The sequence below is a fragment of the Mauremys reevesii genome, linkage group 24, assembly GCF_016161935.1.
Source record: "Mauremys reevesii isolate NIE-2019 linkage group 24, ASM1616193v1, whole genome shotgun sequence".
Classification (NCBI taxonomy): domain Eukaryota; kingdom Metazoa; phylum Chordata; order Testudines; family Geoemydidae; genus Mauremys; species Mauremys reevesii.
Window position 1 is genome coordinate 19,036,015 of NC_052646.1, and position 22,867 is coordinate 19,058,881.

Genomic DNA, 22,867 nt, shown 5'->3' on the forward strand with positions numbered 1-22,867 from the left:
AAGTCATAAACAGTGGGTCCACTGAAGCTAATGGTGAAACATTAACAGAAGATCGGTAATAGTTCGTAAGGAAATATGATATGCATGTCTAGCCCAGGTAAACGTATCAAATTCTGCTTCCTTTGTTATCTTGTTAAGTTTGCGCCCTTTTATCTGTCTAAATAAGATAGATAATGTGAGCACCATGCAAGACACAAACTGGGTGTTATTAGCAGAGCGCTGTGCTAATAAAACAGAGTGGTCTGACAAACGGTGAGTCCTGAGTCTAACCTTGACACCCTTCACCTTGTCCTTTTCTCCTGCCACTCAGGAGGAGGAGCAGAAGTACCAGAATTAGAAACAAGCTGACCAGCAGTTGATATCGAATCATCTCAATGCAGAGGGGTCTTTTTGCAGTGAGAAGCATGGATCCAGGCGGTCAGTCCTTGGCACTTCACAGCGGTGTTGGTAGTCAGCCAGACTTGGTAAGGGCCTTTCCAGTGTGGAGCCAAAGCAGTGTTTCACTGGTGGACCTTTACGTAGACCCAATCTCCTGGTTCCAAGGAGTGGCAGGGCTGTTCAGGGCCCTTGGGTAATGCTTCTTTTATGTGGGAGTAAAAAGACTTAACACATTTCATTAGTGCCTGGCAGTAACTAAGCATCATATCATCCATCAAATGAATGTCCATATGAGCAATGGCCAGTGGGGGTGCTACTGGAAGTCGCATCGGGCGCCCTGTCAAAATCTCATGTGGGCTGAGTCCAGTCTTTCGGTTGGGAGTGGCCCTCGTGCTCATCAGTGCTAACGGCAAAGCATTTGGCCATTTGAGATTTGTCTCTGCACAAATTTTAGCCAGTTTGTTTTTCAGAATCCCATTGTGAGGTTCCACTGACCCAGCAGATTGTGGATGGTGAGGGCAGTGGAGGTTGTGTTGTATTTGCAAGGCTGCACATAATTTTTACAATCTGTCCAGTAAAATGAGCGCCACGGTTACTGTTGATACACACGGGTGTACCAAATTTTGGTACAAAGGTTTTGAGCAAAATTTTCACAACAGACTTGGCATCTGCCCACCTGCAGGGAAAAGCCTCAACCCAGCTTGAAAAAACATCAACTAATACCAATACATATTCATAACTATAACATTTAGATATTTGAATGAAATTAATCTGAATATTTACAAACGGTCCCCACGGAGGGGGATGGGCTGCTTGTCTGGTTTAAACAGCTTTACCAACATTGTGTTGCTGGCAGATTGAACATTGTTGGCAGTAATGCTGGGCCACAGAAGGAAACCCTGGGGCATACCAATCGTGTCCCACTGCAGCAAGCATCTCCCCTTTGCTCCCATGCACCACCCCATGGTGCACGGAAGCAAGATAGGGCAGAAGCACCCTCGGGGCAACCAGGCGGCCGCCTCAGAAGCGCCAAAGGTGATCAGGGTCCAAGATGCATCCAGCAACCCTCCAAGAACGTTTTTTGTCTCTGACGCCATTTCCTGAAACCTAGCAAGGTCGTCAAGGGAAGCCAGTGGAGGTTGCTTAATAAAGGCAAAAATAAAAGCAGTCTGAGGGCCAGAAAGGGCCGCATCCTTGGTTGCTGAATCAGCCAAAGCATTTCCATGAGTAACTTTATTATGAGGGGTTGAATGAGCAATGCATTGTACAATAGCAACAGCTTCGAGCTACAAAAGAGCATTCGAAAGAGCAAATACACAATGACTATTCTTAATGGGGGAACCAGAGGAAGTAAGGAAACCTCTGTGTTTCCAAAGTACGTCATAATTATGAGCCACTCCAAAAGCATAGCGAGAATTAGTGTAAATAGTAACGGTTTGATCCTGTGCCAGAATACACGCCCGTGTCGAAGCCACAAGCCCAGAATCTGAGCTGAAGAGACAGAGGGAAGGAAAGAACTTTTACTAACAGAATATAAAGAACAAACAGCATAACCAGCAACTCATTTTTCCTTAGAGTTTCACAAACAAGCACCATTTACAAAACAAATAAGATCAGGATTTTGCAAAGGCACATCAGTGAGGTCTTCCCTTGGGCGGGTAAGAATAGAAGTAACAGATACACGATTATTAGGCTCTTCACTGAGGGGCAGGATTTACAAGGGGGAACCGAGCCACAGTAATATGAGACGAAGACAACAGAATAAGCTCATGTTTGGTAAGTCTAGAAGTAGACAAATTCTGTGCCTTAGATTTTAATAGAAGAGCTGCTACAGCATGAGGTACTGAAACAGTTAAAGGCGAGCCTAAAACAAGAGATTCAGATCCTTGTACAGCCAGGGCAGCTGCTGCCACCACCCTGAGGCATGGCAGAAAGCGAGTTGCTACCGGATCTAACACAGTGCTGTAATAAGCTAATGTACGGTGTTTATTTTTACGTTTCTGTGTTAAAGCAAATCCATTCTGCTCATGACAGTAAAGAATTACTTTACTTTAATTAGCATAACCAGGGAGTCCCAGCGCAGGCGCACTAGATAAAGCTTGTTTAATAGCTATGAACGCTTCTTCTGACTCCTGAGACCACAAGGGTGGCTCAGGGGTGTCCATTTTAGTTAACTCTTGAAGTGTTTTGATTATTGCAGCCTAACCCCAAATCCACTGTCTGCAATATCCAGTCATGCCAAGAAAGGTTCGCATTTGAGATACAGTAACAGGCCTCGATAATCTTAGAATAGCTGTCATACAAAATTCTGACAGATGACGAAAACCAGATGAAATATCGTGACCTAGGTAGCGCACTCTAGATTGGCACAACTGAAGCTTTTCCCGAGAGGCCTTGTGACCCTTTAAAGCAAGAGTAGGCAAAAGAACCACGGTATCAGTTTTACAAGAATCAAAAGGAAGGAGACGCAAGCAAACGATCATCCACATATTGGATAAGCACCGATTTTCCTGGAAAGACCACATCATTCAAATCCTTTTTTAGGATCTGAGAAAAGAAGGAAGGTGATTCTGTACACCCTTTGGGTAAGCGAGTCCTGGTATATTGGCGTCCCTTATAGGTAAAGGCAAACAAATACTGGCTATCGGGGTGAATAGGAATAGAAAAGAAAACTGAACAAAGATCCATAACAGTAAAATAAGTCGCTGTAGAGGGAATACAAGATAAAATAGCTACAAGGCTTGGAACCACAGGAAAAGATGGAAACACAACAGCACTAATCGCACAGAGATTGGAACAAAGCGAAAAGTGTTCTTCCCTGGTTTCCTTACAGGGGAAATAGGAGTATTACAAGAGCTAATCAGAGGAACAATAATATCTTGCTGCAATAAAGAATCTATTACTGGGGCTCTACCTTTCTCTGCATCGGGGCGCAGTGGGTACTGTGGTACCCTCGGAAGGGGCTTAGAAGGGTCAACCAGGATTTTAACTGGCTGTGCAGTTTGAATCTGCCCCACTTTGCTCGCATGCTGAGACCAAAGGCAAGCAGGCACCTTGCGATAACAAATTAGCAAGGTCATTGCCGAGAGCTGTGTTTACTTGAACTGGTTGCTGAGTTTGGGGACTAGCCAGTACCAGATTCGTATTCTCATTAGGAACGTCTAAGAATACGCCATCTGGTGTACAATAGATAGTACAACATCATTTACATCATAAATCTCTCCCTCATAGATTAACAGGAGAAGGTGGACTAAGCAAAAATGCATGTCGGTCCATAATAGGTCCCACAGAAATAGAGAGAGGTTTGGTAACAGGATGGGAAACAGATTGATTGAGGATGTTTACGACCTTTTTACACCTCCTTTCAGCAAAGAGCGTCAGCTAGTCTCAAAGAGATGATGCCGTGTACTTTAATTGCTTCCAATAAGGTGATCAGATCAGTCAGTGGCTCAGGTGGGGAGGAGAGGGGGAGTGTCATGGGTTTCACCCCCACTCTGGACTTTAGAGTACAGATATGAGGACCTGAATGAGAAGCCCTAAACTGAATTACCATCTTAGATCTGGTTTTGCTGCCACCATCCAGATGTCTGAGTCATCTGGAAAACTCTGTCTTCCCCCGCAAAACCTTCCCCTTCCTGGGTAGCCTTGAGAGACTCCTCCGCCAATTCCCTGGTGAACACCGATCCAAACCCTTGGATCTTAAAACAAGGAAGAATTACTCCTTCTCCCTCCCTTCCCCCCCCCCCCCAATCCCTGGTGAGTCCAGATCCAATCCCCTTGGATCTAAAAAAAACAGGAAAAAAATCAGTCAGGTTCTTAAAAAGGAGGCTTTTAATTAAAGAAAAGAAAGGTAAAAGAAAAAAACCTCTGGGAGACAGCATACAAGCTGATCTCGCAGACAACAGATTTAAAACACAGGATGTTCCCCTGGGCAAAAACCTTAGTACACACAAGAATACCCATATTTGATTATTCCCCTAATTGCACAAAGACAACGTCGCAAAAGAAAATAAACAAACTTATTTATTCTTTTCTAAAACTTACTACTCTGATAAGAGGCTGGTTCCTTGATCTTTTCCACTCCAGCTGAAACTGACTCTAAACAAAGGAAACTTCCCTCCTTCCTTTTGAAACACCTTGTTCCCCCATTGGTTCCTCTGGTCAGGTGTCAGCTAGGCTAGGTGAACTTCTTAACCCTTTGCAGGTAAAAGAGGCATTAACCCTTAACTATCTGTTTATGACAGGGAGGAAAGATGTGGTTACACAATCCTAGACCCAGGCAGTCTTTTTGCCTGTTATGCCATGCAGAGAGACAGCCCACCTTGGGTCGGATTTTTTACCGATCCACTAAGATGCAGTCACTGAGCTTGCGTTAGAGATGTCCCCGGTCACGAGCTTTTGGCTTTGCAGGGAGCTTTGGGCATTTTTGATGACCCTTATTTACACTGGTTGGCACACACACACACACACACACGCCTCTATTTCTTTATACCACGATGCATTGTTTTGTTGTTTTTTTTAACCTGAGGGCGTTACCACAAACCCTCTGTCCAGACTGAACACACCTGTGTTCTTCTCCGAGGGCGTTACCACAACCCCTCAACTCAATAGCTCTGACCTAAGCCACACATTGGCTTACCCTGGGACAACAACACATTTCCTAGCCCCACGTACGCATACACTAACCTTATATGGGGCAACCAATTCCCCCACACCCCTCTGTCTCTGATCCTGTTGCATAAACAAAAGTTCACATGGCGTGAGCCCAAGGGGACAAACAGCCCCAGGGTCAGTCCTCCTCTGACCCCAATAGAAATTTCAAAAGGTCTCTTACCTCTGAGTTGGCCTGGGGTTTGAAGGGGAACGGTCCGTAGTAGCAGTCACTGCCTCAGCCAGGTGTAGCCATCTGAGTCACATGGCACCAATTATTGTGGAAGAAACAAAACTCCACTCTCAGGTTGGAAGCAACAAAATCAGAGACAGCTTTATTCAAGCAACTGCAGGGGAAGAATACAACTGGCAGAGAGCACCTATGCCTCAGTTTCTACAAACTACAAGCAAAATCACACAAGCATTTATACCTCTTTGTGACGTGCATGAAATTAAAAACATCTACATTTTATTTAGACTATTTGCTATCTACTCCAGTATTTTCTCACTCTCTTCTCAAAAAGATCATTATCTCAAGGCTAGGTCACACTGGCTATTCTGCTGTTTTCTGCTCGCTTCTGACGTGAACTCTGCTTCTACAGGTCTCGCGATATTAGGCTAAGACTTAGCTCAACAGTTGTTCTGTCTCGGACACTTAAATGGCTGCACTTAAACCCTCTCTTTCTTTCCCTGCTTCCACACTGGGTACATGGAATCTGGGGGATGAGTGGGTAACCAAACAATTGATAAGCCAAACTATGAGATTTCAACAACAAATTAGTGAATGAATAGCACAGCAACTATCAGCAGCTGCCAAAGGGTGTAGAACAGCAGTAGAGGTAAACTTCTAATTAACTCAATGGGCAGGGGACCTGGTGACATGGGTGGGGGATGGCTTCAGAAGATTAAAATGGGGAGAAGTGTGTGTAAGTATTCAAAATGCTCAGTTAATGTTAATCCATATTATGAGAGACGCTTGATCAGAACAGTGGCCTTCGGTGTTAAATCGGGAGGCAAGCCCATATTTATCCACAATTGCAAAAACAGACCCATCTACCCGGAAAATAACATCCCTGACCTGTGGGGAAAGTTCTTGTGTAATTGTTATTATGATACCATGTAAAGGAAATGCAAATAAGATGGCCCCCTTAAACCCTATGGGAGTAACTAGGGAAGGGGGAGTGCATTGGGAGCCACTGGGAAATAGGTGTGGGGAAGTGGAATGGGGTAAATTGGACAGTCATCACATTAAGCAGTTGTATATCCAGAGGACTATGGATATGCCCCTCTCCTATGACTCTGGAGGAGCAGGATCAATGGCCTATTGCAAAGGGGGGGCATTTAGGGGTAGTGTATATGGAGTATTCTGTTGGCAATGGATGCAATCCTGCAATATAACACTAGGAGGCAAAATCCTTCCAGTATACAACCAAATTATGAACTTCTGTACACTGTCTCCTGGACTATGGTGCACCAATGAATCAGTGGACTTAATCGTTGTAAACAATCGAACCAGCACCTACTACCCCAGGCCATACCAAGCAGTTGAATTGGTTTGGACAATACCAGAGTTCACTGTGGATATCAATGGGCACACAATATGGACAAAAGTACACAAAAATTACAAGAGCAACTTGCTGCAGGCGCCAACAGTTGGACACACTTACAATACACACGACAGGATGGCGCTGACAGAATTTTAACCCTGTCAAAGGAGGAGAAGCAGGGTTCTTGGTGGTGGCCAGGATGTTGGACCATACTGCAGTGGTCAGGACTCTCGGTGTTGCTGCGGATTATCATAGCGGCTTGTGTATTGTTAGCTATATTTCTGTTACGTTGCATATGGAAATGATCAAGGGGGGCACAACCCCCTAGAGAACAGACACTAATTATAACCTATAAGTAATGTAGTAAGCCCTCCCCCCTCTAGTGTACTAGACAGCCCAGACCCAACCTTCTCGGGCCCTCTATAATGGGAAGTCTGCTGCATTAATTGGAATGGGTGTTGTATGTCTGTACCAGAGAAGGTGCCGGGCATTGTACTGCACAAGGGGCAGTGGGACAGATGGAGCATCGACACCTTCCACCTTGATGCCTGGCCCTATCAGGAAATGTGTCGCCATATGTCCTATGTTTTTCCAGGGATACCTGGGCAGGAGGACCCCAAAAGAAAAAAAAAAGGGGGTGGAGTATTAGGATATAGATATTCAGGCCTGTAAAGGCCTATCCTTTAAGAATTTAGGTGTATGTTTAACATTTAGCTAGTTCTAGAGGTATAAAAGAAAGAATCAAAACCACAGTCTGCCTGTGTCTGGGCCTTCTCTCACTGTGACAGTCTGAGGCCTGGTTGTTAGGCTAAGGCCTTTGGCTAAGCAGCAGGGGCAGCTATAAGCTGGGAAGCGAAGGGTCACATCCTCACCTCCCAAACCCGTCACACTGAAATAAGGTGCGACTGGGCTGTTAGGAAGACAATCCTGTCCTGATAGTGCCCATCGCCACCAGATAAAGATGGTTAAAGAAAACTTAGTTTGACAGCATCCTGTCTGGCAAGAAATCACTTCTCAGGGGTTGTGGGTGTGAAACCCTCATTTCTGTCTGTTTCATCTTTATAGCCCCCACTTTTCTATTGTTAATCTTCCAGGTTCTCTAATTGTTTCTGGCTGCTGTATAATTAATTTTGCTGGGTGTAAGTTAATTAGGGCAGTGGGATATAATTGGTTAGAGAATTATGTTACAGTATGTTAGGACTGGTTAGATATGTTGCCAGCCCAAAAAGGCCTGAGGCAGCAAACAGTGGTTCGTTGCCCGGTGTGCGTCGCACTAATTATCACACCAGAGTGGAGAATGCAGAAAAAGTTTATTTGAGCCCAAGTAAGGTGCCAGGGAGATATTTACAATCTCAAATCCTGCACACAGATACAAGCTGTGTGTGTCTTCTTATACATGACTTCAATAAGGCATCCTCATTACCCCCCACTAGTCTCCTCCCCACTCCTATATAGTACATATAGTGTATAGTTAACAATTACATCAAACAGGTTAAATCATCCTTGACAGCAAACAATTTATCTCGTAACTTTTCAAGGCTGTTACCTTGGTTTACTTCTGAATTTATTACCTTGTCTCCCCTCCCCTCTTTCTAAACTAAACACAAGTAATAAAAAGGGGCCCTATCTTCTGGTGTCTTACACTGATAAGAAGCTGTTACACATTCCATTCTCAATACTAGCCTGGGAGTTCAATCAGAGTTTAATATGGAAGCACTTTGGACAAGCATAAAATAACTTTGGTCCATTCAGGCCTGGTACAGAAAAGCTTCATTAATACTGTGTTTTTCTACCCTCCTGAGTTATCTAGGGATATGCCTAATGGCACCAACAGATAGATTTCAGTAAAATGATGGGTTAAGGTATAGCTCAGAATATTCCTTTGGACTTCACGTATTGCCGCTCTCTGTTCATGCGAGAAGGACCAGGAAGTGGGAGGGTGAAGGAAGAAGCCCTCTAACATCTTGGTGCCGTGACTCGGATACATCACATTGGAAAAGTGAGTGGCAGCCTCTAAGTCCCCCTCTCCAACAGGCAGCATAGTTGCTTGGAGGGGGTCTGGTGAACTCTCGTGATGGTAGTTGCAGGTTCTGGCAAGCTGGGATAATGGAAGCCGATCTCCTCCACCACAGTAACAGGCCCCGGAGAGTAGGTACTCGCTGAGGGGGCCCATGGCAGAGACAGGCCAGCTCAGAGGCGCATTCCCAGGAGGCGATGGGGCCAGAGGCCCTAACCCCAGAGAGAGAAAGTGCAACTGTCCCAGGGGGCTGTCACTCCCAGGGGCCATACGTAGCCAAGTCAAAATGAGTCCTGTGACTCCGTGACAGCTGGGTGCTGCCCAGACACGGTGAGGGACAGTCTCTGCCCCAGCTGGGAACAGGTCCGTGCAATGCCCAACCCTGCCCAGAAACCAACTGCGATCGGGGTTTTCCCAAGGGAAAGGCAGACGTGAAAACTGATACTTTACTGGACACAAATCAGTCATAGTTGTTAGTGGCCCTTTGTTAAAAAAGCAGCCGTGACAAAAAATGATACATGAAAATCTATTTCAAGTAACAGCTTGTAAACAGGGAATTTCACAGACGGATGCTTTTAGCTTGGGAGTGAACACGTTACCTTCAATAGAACATTGTTATTACAAAGTGACAATCACATGGCATTGATTGACCTCGACAGAGACCAGGGCCCTGTTGTGCCAGGCACAGCGAGAGACAGTCCCTGCCCCTAAGAGTTTATAACATGACTAGCCCAGGGCACCATTATTATCCCCATTTTCAAGGTGAGGAAAGTGAGGCCAGACAGTTGCAGCAACTGGCTCAGCCTCACCTACAGCAGATTCAGTGGAGCAGGGACAAGAAGCAAGGAAGCCTGAGTCCCAAGCCAGCACCTTAGACACAAGCCCCTCCCTCCGCTCCTGCCAGCTGCTGCCCCTGAGCGTCACCATGCCGCCCATCTGTGAAGCGAATGGGTGAGGGCTCAGGCAGGGTAGAAGAGAGACTCTCTGTGGCTGGGGGTGAAAGGCTCTTTCTCCCGGGGGCAGTGGGGTTTGGGAGGGGGCAGGCTCTGGGACCCGGCTGCAGGGGACTCTGGGATACCTCCCCTCAATGCAGCGCTCCAGCAGCTCCAAGGCTTAGTTGACTCTGCCCTGAGTCCAGGCCAGAGCAGGGAGTTGCACCCAGGTCTCCCACGTCGCAAGTCCAGCCCTGGGCCGACCCCTTCCCCCCCCTCACTATGATCACCCCTGCACTGGACAGGCCAGATACACCCAGCCTGGGTCCATGGCATGAGGGGGCTATTTCAACCGGACCTCGGAATATTCCATGGCGGGGGCCTCCGGCGGCTCCCCCCCTTTGCACTGCAGCTTGGAGAAGTTGATGGAGGCGTAGTGCAGCTCATCTGGCTCCCCGGGGCCCAGCAGGGCCTGTGCTGCTGCAGCCCCGTCTTGGACGCCTTTGGTCCGGCGGGCAGCTGGACTCTTGTGATCCTGAGTGAGAAGCAAGGCAGAGACACCAGGCAGAGACTTGCAACCACCCTGCTGAGCTGATTGCATGGGCTGCCCCAGGCCTCGTTTCCCCCACCCACCCTGCAAATGCATTTCCGGCATCAGGCATGCACTAGAAAGAGGCGTGGGATTGGGTGTGTTTCACACTCGCTGCACCATGAGCCGATCCCATGCCAGCACCAGCTCGGTTAATGCATTAACTGTCTCAGCTGCACAGGCCACACATTAGCAAGATGCATGGGTTTGTGCACATTTTATGCACTGTGCATGCATGATTTGATCCCATGCATCTCATGGTTGCATAGACTATTCTGATGCATTCTTTGCATTCTCTGCAGGGTGCATATATTTGGAACAGACATGGTGCACCCTGCATGCATTATCTGAGCATATATATCTAATACCATAGAAGGCAGCCACATACATGCATTTCTTGCCCAGCTGGTGCATTCAGGAGACACCCAGGGGTTGGCAGCATTTAAGACCCATTCTAGTCCCATGCGCTTTGTGTTCGCATGTGAGTGCATTCACTGCATGTCCTCCCCTCTGAGTGAGGCCTGAGGGATGAGGTGCATTTTCTGCATGCAGGAGCCAATCCCATGCAGTTTGGGGTGCCCAGGCTGGTGGCAGGGGTGCATTTCTTGCACCGGGCACGGGTGGTGGGTCGGGATCCCCAGTGAAAACCTGGCTTATATTCATGCTTTCGTTAAGGGGGTGGGAAGGAGAAGAAGTGGAGGGGGCAGAGAAGGGGTGGGGTGGGAAGGGCAGGTGGGCTTGGTCGCCTGCTCCCCCCAGGTACATACCATGGGGATGGTGGCGACGTTAATGTAGATCAGGCTGGTATCATCCACTGTCTGCTCGTCCTGGCTCCTGTTAGCCATTTCCCCAGCCTCAGCACTAGGGGGCGCCAGATCCTGGCCCCACAGCCTGTGGGGAAACGGATCAGGACAGATGCATGAAACTTGGTGGGGGTCAGGAATAGAATAGCCCCATGGGGAGATAGAAAATGGGGACACGAGGGGGGAGGCTAGAGCACAGGGGACTGGGATAGGCAAGGGAGAGGGGCTCGGGGAGGGGTCTCACTTGGGGAGAGGGGAGGGCTGGAATAACCCAGAGGACATGGCAGGGGATCTCAGCAGGATCTTGGAGGGGCAGGTGGGGGTCAGGACAGGAGGCGTTCGACTCACTTGATCACACAGAGCCCGAGAAGGAAGAAGCCGACGGCGACCCCCAGCCCACAGGCCACCCCCACACCCAGCTTGCCAGGCTCCTCCGCACCTGCAAAAAACACAGAGTACGGGGCACTGCTGGGACAGAACCCAGGAGTCCTGGCTCCCAGCCCCTGACTCCCCTCCCCAACCTGGGGACAGAACCCAGGAGTCCAAGTGTCTCACCTCTCTGCGGCGGGCTGAGTTCAAAGTGCAGGGTGGCGTAGCTCCCGTGGCGGTTGGAGCCGAGGCAGAAGATCTGGTGGCCCCCGTCCCCGCTCCCCATCCAGCTCAGGGTGCTAACAGCCTCGTCCCCCTGGGCCCATGAGCTGACCTGCAGGGCCCCCCATGAGCCATTTCCAGCCAGGGACACCCCGTCCACCTGCCACTGGAGCTGAGGTGCGGGGTGGGAGCGCAGGGAGCAGCTGCAGCTGACGGTGGACTCCTGGTGCTGGCAGGACGAGTTCAGCCTGGTCCCCGGCCGGGGGCTGTCTGCAGAGAGCAAGAGATTCCGACTGTTGTCGCTGAGAGAGAAACCCAGTGGCAGAGAGTCCCACAGGTTAACCCCACTCACACTCGACCTGCAGCTGGAACGTCCCCTGGGCAGACCTCTCCTTGTTCTGGGCCCAGCACCCGTAAAGCCCCCCATCCTCGGACGTCATTTTGGGCAGCTCCAGCTGCAGCTGATTCTCCCCCATGGGGCGGGTACCCTCAACAGCCCGGCCCCCCCTCACCCAGCCCAGTGCAGCGGGGGGGCTGCTGGCGACGGAGCAGAGGAACCGCAGGGAGTCGCCTTCCTGGGCCGAGAGCTGTGACCCATTTGCCACCAGGGTGCTGTGATCTGGGAATAGAAATAACATGAAGCCACTCGCACCCTGAGCCAGCCAGTCTCTGCCCGGGGGCCGGATCGGGGCCAGCACCCCCTAGAGGGGAAGGCCCTGTGCCCCCCTCCCCGCCCCCTAGTGATACCTTGGAATAGCTGGGGGTCGCTCCTGTTAGCTCTGGAGATGGTGATTTGCAGAGTCCTCTCTAGAGCTGAAATATCCACGGCAACATATTAGATCGGAGAGAGCCCCCCACTGACCCCCCGCTACGCAGCCTAGCAACCCCCACTACGCTCCGCCCCCCCTGCATCCCAGCACCCCCCCATGGATCCCCTGCCCACCCCTGCAGCCCAGTGTCCCCTGCTGAGCCCTCAACCCCGCTCCCTGCAGCACAACACCCTCCACTGAACCCCTGTCCTGATCCTTGCAGCATGCCCCCGCCCCCCCCCAGAGCCTTACGCTGCATGTGCACACACAGGGCCCGGCTGGCCGACCCGTAGGAATTCTTTGCCCAGCACCGATACTCCCCAGCGTCCCCTATCCTGAGATTTGGCAGCTCCAGGCGCCCGGCCCCTCCCTGGCCGGGACTCAGGGACCTGTTCATCCTGGACCAGCTCAGAGTGGCCTCAGGTCTGCTCCCAGCCTCACAGCGCAGACTCAGGGAGTCGCCCTCCTGGGTCTCCAGAGACACAACGTCGCCCTCGGCTCCCAATGGGGCCGGCCCTGGAAGAGACGAGCAGGCAGGTTAGGCCCCCCTGCCGGAGATCCCCTCCAAAGGAGTCGAGATGCAGCCACCTCCGGAGTGGATGCCTTTCCATGGCAGCAGGTCTCCGTCGCAGAGATCGGTCCCTAAGCCACCTCCTCCACACTGCCCAGTGCCCCCTTAATGCCACTCTGGGGTCTGAAGACAGAGGGAACCAGGCCTGCTCCCCCCTCCACCCTCTCTACAGCCCTGAGGCTGCCTCGGGCTCTCCCCTCCGGGCACGGACCAGCCTGGCCCGGCTGAGCCTGGGGCCTGGCCCTGAGCGTGGGCAGAGCGTGACTGGGAGGCGCTCGCTGATTCCCAGGGCTCACAGCGCGGCCTCTCACCGGGGCGTCCATTCCTGGTCAGGGTCCCGGTGATGCTGGGGGGCCCGGGCGGGTCTGTAACACAAACCAGACGGGGGGGGGATCAGGGGGGCTGGATGGCACCGGGGGTGGGGGGTGCTAGTGGTCACTGAGCCTAGACACGTCCCCTCGCTGTGAGCTCAGCTGGGGGACGGGAAAGTCCCTGACGTGACACAAGACCCGTGGGCGGGGAAGGGAAGCGACAGACCCGACTGATCCCCACCCAAGAGACGCCCGACGGAACCCAGGGGCTGGGTTAGGGCCGCGCCGGGGAACCAGAACCGTGGGAAATGGAAACCCAAGGGACCAAAACCGGGGGTCAAAACTCGGCCTAATTGGCAGAGTCACTAATGAGGAGCCGGGCTGCTCAGACCTGGGTACTGGAGTGAGTGTCACCATTTCAGTGCCACAGTCTGCCGGGTGCCTGGGCATTCAGCGTCCTGCTCCCCACACGTGCCCTCCCCAGGGCAGGACATAGCCAGGGTTCTAAATAACCCCTCCTCCAGCTCCGGCTGAGCCCCAGCCATCACCAGGGACATCAGACACCCCCATCATGGGTCCTTTGCCTTCTCCCCTAGGTTCATCTCTCCCCAGCCCTCTCCTTTTGCCCCTGGGGCTTGGCCGGCCAGGCCTGGGTAGCACCCAGAAGTGTGGCTAGAAGCAACACCCAGAACAGCCGGACGCTGATACTGGCTGGCCAGGCCTGATAGGATCCGTCCACGCTGGCCTCAAAGCCCCACGGCGCCAAGGCTCAGAGCCTGGGTCCGTTGGGTCGGGCTGTGGGTCTCTGATTGCAGCGCAGACACGGGGACGGTTTCCTGCTAAATCCCCATCCGGCTGAAGGGAACAAGGGCCGTCCTTACACTGATGCCGGATTTGATCCTTCACCTCGCAAAGGCGGCTGCTGATTTTCCCTCTGCCCTGGATCTGCAGCGCGAGGGTCACAAGCCATTTAACGTGGGTTTGCCCTAGGGCAGGGTGGGCCGAGGTCTCTGGGCACTGACCCCGGAGCATGTTTACTGCAGGATAGTGACTGGGTCCCATTAACCCTCTGCCCCATTTAGAGCTTCCACCGATCCTGGCAGAAAGGGGAGGGGGTGAGGAGATGCGGTGGGACAGCCTGGGGGGATCTCAGGGGGAACTGAGGTGGCTGGTGTGAGGGGAAATCCCAGCAAGGGGGGACTGGAATGGGGGGGTGGATCCTAGCACAGGAGGATTCTGGGGGCAGGGCAGGTCAGAGGTAGAGAGGATCCCAGAAGAGAAGGACCAGGGGGTGAGGATGGGAGGGGGGAGCCATAGCCAAGGGGGGCAGGACGGGGTGAAGATCCCAAGGGAGAAGGGGCTGCCCTGTGTGGGGTGAAGGGGCCTGGAGTAGAATTGGCTGAGGGTGCCTGGTGCGGGGTGGCGATCTCAGCACTGGTCAGAGTTGGGGGAGGGGCTGGATGCCAGGGCTGGGGAGCCCGGGGGGGGGGATCCCAGAGGGGGCTGGGGGCCGGCGTGGAGGGGCTGGGGGGTCACTCACAGACGATGTGGAGCTGGACGGTTCTGCTGGTGGAAGGTCCCCGTGGTGGCCTGTAGGTGACCCTGCAGACGAGCTCTTTGCCGTGGTCCCCCGGGCCAGGCGTGAAGCTGAGCGCGGAGCTGTGGGCCCAGGTGCCGTTCGCCAGCGGGGCTGAGACGTCCCGGGCTGTGTCGCTGAACGGCCCCGTCCAGGTGACTCGGGGAGGGGGCCCGGAGCAGCGCCCAGGGGCCGTGCAGGTCACAGTCACCGGCTCCCCGGCCAGCAGCGTCCCTGGCAGCCCCCGCGCCGGCGAGATCTGGATCTCTGGCTCCTCCGTCAGCCCTGAGACACGGGGAGAGGGGAGAGAATCACTCGAGGACACGGGGCCTTTCCCCTCTGGGGGCGCAGCCCTGATCCGGCCCCAGGGCGGCGACTGGCTGGGTCAGTGGGGCCGATCACTGGTGGCTGCGGCTGCTCTTACCTGGCACGGAGATCGCGAGCTTTGCATCAGTGCCATCGGAATTGGAGAGGTATTTGTATTTCAATGTTCCTTTCTCAAATCTAAAGAAATATTTCCCCGCATCCGTCCATTGGGCATCGCTGATTTGCAGGGAGCAGTCGCCATGGCCCGGAGCCACCGTCAGCTGGAACCGGCCCTGGGTCTCCTTCGACACCCTCCGGCTGAAGTCAGTGCTGGCCACGGGCGAATCATGGCCCACATCGGCTGCATCCTTGTACCAGTATCTGTAGAGCCGAGGCCAGGAATTGTAGGTGTCAGACGAGGCTGGGTACGTGAAGATGCAGGGGACGAGAACGCAGAGACCCTCCTGCACCGACACCGACTGCGGCACCGTCAGGGTAAATCCAGGCCGCTGGGACAGGGACCCTGCAGGGGATGGAGACCGATGAAACTGGGACCCATAGAAAGTAGTGACAAACCCTGAGATCCCCCCACAGCTGCACCGGTGCCCCTCACTGCCAACCTGCAGCCCCTGCTAGCCCAGCCCTGGGTCCTCGACCAACTCTCTCTCCATTTACTTTCCATCCCTCCCTACATCGAGCCCCCTGCCCTCACTCCCTGTCACTCAGTGCCCCCTAGCACAGGGGCTGGGACAGACCTGGCCCCACTTAGTGCAGGTTCTGCCCTTCCCTCTGCCCTGGGGCTGCAGGTGCTGCTTACTTACCCCTCCAGAGCAGGGTGAGGATCAGGACCCTCAGCGTGGCAGGACCCCCTGCTCTCCAGGGGGGGCCCTGAGGCAGGAGCTCCCTTTCCCCGGTGTCCTGCTGTGGGGGCAGGGCTCTGCCCATGGCTGGGGCATCCAGCTGGGACAGACCTAGAGACAGATGAGGGGGGAAGTGTGAGAGCAGAGGGTGTTTGGGGACACAGATCTGCCTGGGGGACCATCAGTGCTGCTGGGTTCTGCAATGGGCTGATCTGGGGCTGCTGGCTGTGCAGTAAGCCCCCCCAAAATCCTCAAATCACCAGACGGTCCCGAAAGATTGTGGGCTAAAAAAAAAAAAAATCCTTAAATTGGCCAAAAGAAAAACAAAACAAAAAAAACCTTGAGATTTTCTCCAAGAATCAAGAGATTGTCCATAATCTGGGGACAGAAGATGGTGGGAAGGCAGCGCTGCTCAGTGCCTGCTTTGCTTCAGTCTTCCCACAAAAAACAACATGTGAGCAGGCAACCAGTGAAGTTACCACGGACAACAAAGGGGAAGGGCGGCAGATCGGGATCAGTAAAGAACACGTCAGAGATGTTCTGACCTATTTGAATGAATTCAGATCAGTGGGGCAGGAAGCTGTTCAACCTGGGGTGCTGAAGGAATTGGTTGAAGAAATCTTGGAGCCACTGGCAATAATATTTGCAATTTCATGGATACCAGGAGAGGTCCCAGAAGATGAGAGAAGGGCTGTCATAAACAGATAGTTAAGGGTTAATGTCTCTTTTACCTCTAAAGGGTTAAGAAGCTCAGTAAACCTGGCTGACACCTGACCAGAGGACCAATGAAGGGACAAGATACTTTCAAATCTTGCTGGAGGGAAGTCTTTATTTGGGTTCTTTGTTTTAGGGGTTGTTCATTCTCGGGACGGAGAGGGACCAGACATCAATCCAGGCTCTCCAAATCTTTCTGAATCAGTCTCATGTTTCAAATTTGTAAGCACCTAGACAGGAAGGCGTGTTAGTCTTATGTTTATTTTCTCAACCTGTAAATGCTTCTTTTGCTGGAAGGATTTTTTACCTCTGTTTGCTGTAACTTTGAACCTGAGGCTAGAGGGGATTTCTCTGGCTATATACATTTCAGTACCCTGTAAGCTTTTTCCATCCTAATTTTATAGAGATAATTTTTACCTTTTCTTTTTCTTTAATTAAAAGCTCTCTTTTTAAGAACCTAATTGATTTTTCTTTGTTTTAAGATCCAGGAAATTGGGTCTGAACTCACCAGGAGTTGGTGGGGGGAAAAAAGGAGGGGGGGATGGTTAATTCCTCTTTGTTTTAAGATCCAAGGCGTTTGGATCTGTGTGAAGCCTCTCAAGGCAACCCAGAGAGAGGAAAGTCTGGGGGAAAAGGAAGGGGGATGGTTAATTTCTCCTTGTGTTAAGATCCAAGAAGTCTGGATCTGTGTTCCCCAGGGAAGGTTTTGGGGGGACAGGGAGTGTGCAAAACACTAACTTCTGGCTGGTGGCAGTGTACCAGATCTAAGCTAGTAAATTAAGCTTAGAAATGTCCATGCAGGTCCCCACATTTGTTCTCTAAAGTTCAGAGTGGGGAAAGAAACCTTGACAAGGGCTAACAGAGGGGCCATCTTTAAAAGGGGGGGGAAAGGAGGAGCCGGAGAACTATAGACCAGTCCAGGGCTGGCTCCAGGCACCACTGAAGGAAGCAGGTGCTTGGGGCGGCCAATGGAAATGGGCGTCACGTCCAGGTCTTTGGTGGCAATTCGGCGGCGGGTCCCTCAGTCCCTGAAGTGCTGCTGAAGAGGAAGAGAGGGAGCGAAGGACCCGATGCCGAACTGCCACAGAAGAATGAAGCGGCACGATCAAGCTGCTGCTGAAGTGCCGCCGAACGGCTTTATCTTTTTTTTTTTTCTTCTCACTTCTCCACTTGGAGTGGCAAAAAAGCTGGAGTCAGCACTGGACCAGTCAACCTGACCTCAACACATGGAACGCTTCTAGAGCGATGTATAAAACCTTCAATTTGTGAGGCCGAAGGGGGATCACCAGCATGGATTTACCAAGAACAAATCCTGCCAAACCAGCTTGGTTTCCTTCTTTGACGAGCTAACTGGTTGGGGGCTGGAGGAAAGTGGTGGATGTAATATACCTGGACTTCAGCAAGGCTTTTGACACAGTCCCACATGACATTCTCATAAGTAAGCTAGAGACTTTTCAAGGAACACAAATATGAGATTGCAGAACTACTAACTGTGGTATGTAATCTATCATTTAAATCATCTTCTGTACCAGATGACTGGGTTATAGCTAATGTGACACCAATTTTTTTAAAAGGCTCCCGCAGTGATCCCAGGAATTAGAGGCCACTAAGCCTAAATTCAGTATTGGACAAACTGGTTGAAACTATAATAAAGACTCAACATTGTTTTTGTAAAAGGAAATCATGCCTCACCAATCTACTAGAATTTTTTTAGGGTGTCAAAAAGCATGTACACAAGGGTGATCCAGTCATTGAACTTAGCCCTGGTCTACACTGGGGGGGAGGGGATTGATCTAAGCTACGCAACTTCAGCTACATGAATAATGTAGCTAAAGTCGACGTACTTAGATCGACTTACCATGGTGTCTTCACCGCAGTGAGTCTACTGCTGTTGCTCCCCCGTCGACTCTGCCTGTGCTTCTTGTTGTGCAGGAGTACAGGAGTCAATGGGAGAGCACTCAGAGGTTGATTTATCATGTCTACACTAGACGTGATAAATTGATCCCCACTGGATCGATCACTGCCTGCTGATCCAGCGGGTAGTGAAGACATATCCTTAGATTTTCAGAAAACTTTTGACAAGGTCCTTCACCAAAGACTCTTAAGGAAACACATAGTCATGGGATAAGTGGGAAGGTCCTCTCCTGGACCAGTAACTGGTTAAAAGATAGCAAACAAAGGATTGGAATCAATGGTCAATTTTCACAGTGGGGAGAGGTAAATAGTGGTGTCCCCCATTGGTCTGTATTGGGACCAGTGCTGTCCAACATATTCATAAACGATCTGGAAAAAGGGGTAAACAGGTGGCAAAATTTGCATACGATACAAAACTACTCAAGAGAGTTAAGTTTAAAGCTGACTGTGAATCTCTACAAGGAGAACTCACAAAACTGGATGACTGGATAACAAAATAGATGAAATTCAATGTTAATAAATGGAAAGTGATGCACATTGGGAAACAGAATCCCAACTATGCATATAAAATTACCTGTTACCACTCAAGAGATTTTTGAGTCATTGTGGATAGTTCTCTGAAAACATCCATTCAATGTGCAGCGGCAGTCGAAAAAGCGAACAGAATGTTGGGAATCATTAAGAAAGGGACAGATAAAAAGACAGAAAGTATCATATTGCCTCTATATAAATCCCTGATATGCCCACATTTTAAATACTGCGTGCGGTTCTGGTGGCCCTATCTCTAAATGGAATTGGAAAAGGTTCAGAAAAGGACAACAAAAAGATTAGGGGCGTGGAACAGCTTCCGTATGAACAACGAGGAGTCCAGTGGCACCATACACCATGGGACAGCTTCCATATGAGGAGAGATTAATAAGACTGGGACTGTTCAGCTTAGAAAAGAGACAACCGCAAAAGAGTAACTGTCAATGGAAAGAAGTTGGATTGGAGGGAGGTGCCAAGTGGGGCTCCAGAGAGATCTGTTCTGGGTCGCCACACAGCTCCATGGGGGGCAATGGGGTGAGCGCAGCTGGAGGATGGGGGAGAAGTTTGCACATATATGCTCCCCCTGGGATATCTATAACTGTAGTAGCAGGATTTCATGGGGGAGGGGCTGTATAATTTAGAATTAAGGATAAATAATCATAATGTAGCATGTATTAAATGTATTGGTGTATGATTTGACCATATTCTGCCAGCACCCTTTCTGAAAGCAGGAAGGAACGGCCTAATGGACCATTGGTAAGGATGCATCAGCCAGAATCTTCTGTCTGAAGCTGATTTCAAGGCAGTAACAGACCTTTAGGGTCACCACTTTGTTGTAGGTTTAAAATTAGCATTTTGAAATAAGTAAAAGGATGCCAGGATTGTTTTCTCCTACGCTGCAATTTGATGTCCCTGTTCAAATGTTCTGTGTAAATCAGTTCTGTTCTCCGTGTGAATGAGGAATGTGTGTGTTAGAAGATAAGTGTGAAGGCCATCACTGGACCAGATGTTCTAGGGAGGATCTGAGGATAGACATAAAGGCACCAGAAGATTGCAACCTGCCCCTATTGAGATGTCAGAGGAGGGCAGATTGACGACTCTAAAAGATGGGGCAGGCACATTTCAATGGGGAGAAGATAGCTGTGATCAAAACATGGGGAAACTCCCTGAGAGAGTGATGAAAGAACAAGCTAAAGGATGAGAACAATTTAAGAAAACAAGTACTCATCAAACTGTGATTTATTACAGCATGATGGTGCAAAACTCATTGGTCCCAATGAAGGAAGATCACTATATAAACAGGGTGCTTTGCCATGAAACTTTAGGTTCATCCTGCCAAGACTTCCCAGGAGCATCATGTTGCGACCAACAGAACTTGGCTCCTCCCTACCTTTGATCAACCTAGCTGGCCACTAGATTGATCCGGATTGGTAACTATAACATTGACTGGTGGCAGAGAGCGAGAGAGAGAGAGAGTTTTTCAATGCATATGGTAATAAATGTGGAGTTTTGCCTTTTCCCCTGAAGAAGATGCCGTGTGCTTCTTATAAGCATAACATAACTGCCCCCTCTGCAATACCTGCCCTCCCTTCCCTCCAAAACCGCCCCCATGGGGAAGGGGAAACCCCCGGGAGTTCCATTTCCTGCCATCCCTCTGCTGCCCTCAAGTGTTCTCGGGAAGGAGGCTGAGAGCTGGGGAACCCCCTGCTGTACGTGGCCCCCTAAGTCGATGCCTCCAGTGTGGTCCCCATAGTGAGGAAGCTCTGGGGTGGGATCCTGCTCGGGCTGGGGAGCCACTGGCAGAGCTGTGGGGGCAGGGAGCCCAGGGCTGGGATAGCAAGGGGCTGCGGGTCGGGATTGAGGGGCACCCCAGTCTCCAAAGTCCATCCAGCTCCCTCCCCCACCCTAGTTCCACTCCCCCCTATACCTGCAGAGGGGGACCCAGTGCCTGGGTCTCCGACCCTGCAGCCCGGGTTCCCCAGGGTTTGAGACTCGGAGCCTGGGGAGCTGTCATGCACAGTAACCTGAAAGCAGAAGTGGGTGCTGAGGGGGCCATCGGGGAGAGATGCTGTCTCAGAAACCCCAGCACCAACATCCTGCCAACTTCCCCTCCATCTGGCAGGGGCTGCCCTCGGCTTCCCTGCAACACGGGCAGGCTGCATGTTGCTTGTGGGGCTGGAAATAGAACCCAGGAGTCCAGACTTTGAGCCCCCCTAACCCTCACTCTCCTCCCAGAGTTGGGATAGAACCCAGGAGTTGACACTCCCTGCCACCACCACCCACTCTAACCCACTAGACCCTGCTCCTCTCCCAGAACCAGGGACAGAACCCAGGAGTCCTGGGGTGACATTGCACTCTATATGTTTATGGAAATATGCTTATGAGGGTGAATATAATGCAATTAGAATATGCTTTATGCATAAGGTCTCTTGTAAGATATCATTACAAAATTTATAATCCACTGAGTGAGTTCATCCTATTTGTACAAATGTATCATGTTTGTATATGAAGCTAGAAATCTGAAGTATTACTCTGAAGTCCTATTGTAATTATGCAAAGTTTGGGCCATTAATGGTGGTTTAGACTCTTGATGGCTCCCACTGACTAGGACAATTGGTTGTAAATGGCTGTTTACCTGAAAGCCTTCCTGTGTTCCTGTGAGTGAGGCCAAAAAGAAGGGAGGCTTGGGGTCTCCCAGGACATGTGACCATGTCACCTGGTACTGGAATCCTTCTTAAACCTGGTGCTTTTCCATTTAGGAGGAGGGGTGGGGAGCCAGAGTGGCACAAGGTGGGAATCCTTTGTCTAAGCCATAAAAGGGGGTGGAACAGAACAAAGGCGGCTGTAGTCATGAGAAAACCCCTAGTTACCACCTGAGCTGGAGCTAATAAGAATTGAACCAGGGGAGAGGATTGGGCCCAGACTAGGAAGGAGTCTAGTCTGTGAAAGAAGCTTATTGGAACATCTCTGAGGGTGAGATTTACCTGTATTCAGTTTCTTAAACATATTAGGCTTAGACTTGCATGTTTTCTTTTATTTTGCTTAGTAACTACTTTGTTCTGTCTGTTATTTCTTGAAACCACTTAAATCCTACTTTTTATACTTAATCACTTACTCTGGGTTAATTAATGAACAGAAGTGAATTTATTAATACTTGTGCATCTCTCTCTATCAGTGTTATAGAGGGTGGACAATTGATGAGTTTATCTTGTATAAGCTTTATACAGAGTAAAATGGATTTATTTGGGGTTTGGATCCTATTGGGAACTGGGTGATTGGGTTCTGGAGATAGGTAACCTGCTGAGTAGTTTTCGGTTCAAGTCTGCAGCTTTGGGAGCATGGACCAGACCTGGGTCTGGGCTGCAGCAGACGGGCATGTCTGGCTCAACAAGGCAGGGATCTGGAGTCCCAAACTAGCAGGGAAAACAGGCTCAGAGGTAGCTTCAGCACATCCAGTGACTGTCCCAAGGGGGTCTCTGTGCCCGAACCCGTCACACCTGGCTCTGAGACCATCTACACCCCAGTCTCCTCCCCGAGCCATGGATGGAAGCCAGGAGTCCTGGCTACCTGCCTCCCATCCCAGCTCTATCCCTTGATTACTGCTTTTTTCCAGTAACACAATAATATTTTAAAGCTAGCAGCTCACACCTCTTATCGTATTGTACATGCCGCAGACACAAATCACTCACCACAAGCTGAGATGCAGCCGCCTCCGGGGCGGGAGAGCTGGGGAACAGCCACACAGCGACACTGCCCAGGGGTTGCTCACCC

General features: G+C 50.8%; 2 protein-coding genes across 2 annotated transcripts in view; both read right to left on the reverse strand.

Annotated features, from left to right (window-relative positions):
• Nucleotides 1–22,867, reverse strand: part of LOC120390224 (sialic acid-binding Ig-like lectin 10) — a 112,035-nt gene that overhangs the window by 55,175 nt on the left and 33,993 nt on the right. The window contains exons 2-3 of the mRNA XM_039512682.1: nt 15,902–16,051; nt 15,199–15,603 (exon numbers count right to left, since the gene is read on the reverse strand). Coding sequence (XP_039368616.1) covers nt 15,199–15,603; nt 15,902–16,025 — 529 coding nt within the window. The 5' untranslated portion in view covers nt 16,026–16,051. The remainder of the gene's footprint in view (nt 1–15,198; nt 15,604–15,901; nt 16,052–22,867) is intronic.
• On the reverse strand, nt 9,573–11,004 carry LOC120390231 (sialic acid-binding Ig-like lectin 10). Its single transcript, XM_039512696.1, has 2 exons — nt 10,881–11,004; nt 9,573–10,059 (listed from the first exon to the last, which is right to left on the reverse strand). The coding sequence occupies exons 1-2, from the start codon at nt 10,956–10,958 to the stop codon at nt 9,868–9,870; spliced, it is 270 nt and encodes an 89-aa protein (XP_039368630.1). The 5' UTR covers nt 10,959–11,004; the 3' UTR covers nt 9,573–9,867.

Coding starts and splice junctions, on each gene's coding strand:
- LOC120390231 (XM_039512696.1), bottom strand. CDS start 10,958: ATGGCTAACAGGAGCCAGGACGAGCAGACAGTGGATGATACCAGCCTG. Junction 10,060..10,880: donor ACGTCGCCACCATCCCCATG/GTATGTACCTGG, acceptor CTTCTCACTCAG/GATCACAAGAGTCCAGCTGC.